This window comes from Teleopsis dalmanni, chromosome 2 (assembly GCF_002237135.1).
Source record: "Teleopsis dalmanni isolate 2A chromosome 2, ASM223713v2, whole genome shotgun sequence".
NCBI lineage: Eukaryota > Metazoa > Arthropoda > Insecta > Diptera > Diopsidae > Teleopsis > Teleopsis dalmanni.
Window position 1 is genome coordinate 19564859 of NC_051847.1, and position 2294 is coordinate 19567152.

Genomic DNA, 2294 nt, shown 5'->3' on the forward strand with positions numbered 1-2294 from the left:
ATAAATTAATAAAACTAAATTTAACATTATAAATGTCGAACCAACTATGAACGTATGTATTTGTTTTTGCGACTCTCCAATCTGTACAATGATTGGTATTGACCCGCGATCACATCTAGTCTGGACAGCCCTGATCTATTGTATTTTGTTGCCAGCAACAAATTCAGCCACTTATAAAATAATTAATTAATTGGCATAATTTTAATATTTAAAAATTGAATTCTTCTTATTTTGACGAATTAAATTATAATCAAACTGAATCATTTTTAAATAAATTGAAACTTAATAACAATTAAACAATCGATTACTTTAAAGGCTACTTTCTGATGATGAATATTTGGAAATATCCAAAAGGGATGTATGGTCAGACCGAGATTTCATTTGATAATAAACATTTTTTTAATTTCAAAATATTTCTATTCGAAATAGATTTCTTGTGATAGAGCATGAACATTTGAATGAGGAAATGTAATAACATTAAAATAACATTCACTCCCCTCACATATCCTTGAATTGATATCCTGTTTGCATGGCAAAGAAAAATGAAATTTCAAAACAAAAGCACGTGTTTCTATTTGTAAATCATAGAGATTTAGCGGGAAAAACATAAACAAACTTGATTAAAAAAAATTATACAAAAAAGCAAATATTACTCAATATTTTGTGCGCAGGTGCATTGGAAGCTGTCACAAAGTCATTTGAAGAGTGCACAGAATAAATGAAAGATACGAGAATAAAATAATTTAATAAAATTCGTAGAGCTCAAAAACGGTACCATCGGAGCACTAAGCAGAGTCAATGAACGTACTTTGAAGCAACAGGACTTTAAACGAATTTCAGCGGAGATAAAAAGAACAAAAATCATCGAAATATTTGTGAAACAATAAAAACCATTGGCAAAGGATAATAAAGGAACCAGCGTCAAGGAGCGCCAGTTATGTGCTTGTATTTGGGTGTTGCGGATCATTTGGTTGACATTGCGGCTTATTGCGTTTGCCGCGTGATTGAAATGTCATTTCTTTTTGTTATGATGCTGTGTGGCGCGAAGGCGAAGACTTTAGTTTATGTACCAAATGACGTAGAACGATGATGTACTGATTGTCATTGTCATTCCATCTTAGCAAATCAGTAGTAAAACAAGTAGCAGCACACAAGCAGTTAAGACTCCTTCTCTCGAAACAGCTTTATTGTCGAAAATAAAATAAAGAAAATAACAAAAAATGTTTCTAAACAAGTAAATGAATGTCAAACAAACAGAAACAACAAATTTAATTCCAGTCAAGTCTTGTTCAATTTTTATGTATTTTGAATTAATGAAATAATAAAAATAAAAGCTTCAAGGATCATTTAGAGGAAAATTTTCAAAAATTGTGAAAATGATGTGATTTGTTTTATTTCTAGTATTTTTAAACTGCTACAAGCAGTTCAGTTGTAATTTTTTTTAATACATATTCTCTTATAACGAAACGGTAAGTGGAGAGGACATTTTTATTAGTCTCGTAAAAATGAACAATTTTATTTGTTGTTCAAGTGGTAGAAAAATTAATGTCAGTGCTAAAGTTGAAATAGTAAAAGAATTTTTCAGGCGAATATAATTTAAAACACTTAATGTAATGAGTAAAGATGCTTTTTGCTATTACAGAAATTAAACAATATTTATTTATTTTTTTATTTAATATCTTAAAATGTGTCTATGTCTTTAAATATAAGTACTTCCCTACAAAAACATACCTAAAATTAATATATTTGATTTCTTAAGTCGCTTTACTTATTAAGTGTTAACTTGATTTTAGAACTCCAAGTACCTATTAAGGTGAGTTATAGGGTTATCCATGTTGTGGCTCTCAACGTTGCTATAAACAAAATACAGTTGTGTTTTAGACTTCTTTATATTTCAATATATTATTTGAATCTTACTATTAGGCGTGTAATTCAACATTATTCAAGGCATATCTGATGGTGTTACATATTTTTGAGGAAAGTTTGGAAAACTTACTGGCATATAACTAGCCGTAGTTCTCTGCCATTGGTTAGGTTGGTGTGCACCACAAATCATTTAAGGACAAATAAAATCTTGTTCGTATGTCAAACCTTGAAAACCTGAAGTTAGAAAGATGTCCGTTAGCACATAACACGTCTATTTCAAAAAGTGTTGATCTAGCTAATAAAACACATATAAATTTTTACAGCTCTCGAAGTTTGAAGATTATATCCATAAGCAAATTCTTTGCTCAAATGCTAAAAAAAGTCAAGTGATGACAAATTGCATGGTCTTAATGGTTAAATCACTTCAG

General features: G+C 29.7%; 1 protein-coding gene across 1 annotated transcript; it reads left to right on the forward strand.

Annotated features, from left to right (window-relative positions):
• The first annotated feature begins 781 nt into the window (after window positions 1–781).
• Window positions 782–1250, forward strand: LOC119681665. The gene has a single exon (XM_038094923.1). It carries the CDS (start codon window positions 938–940, stop codon window positions 1088–1090), a length of 153 nt encoding a protein of 50 aa, XP_037950851.1. The 5' UTR covers window positions 782–937; the 3' UTR covers window positions 1091–1250.
• The last annotated feature ends 1044 nt before the right edge of the window (window positions 1251–2294 follow it).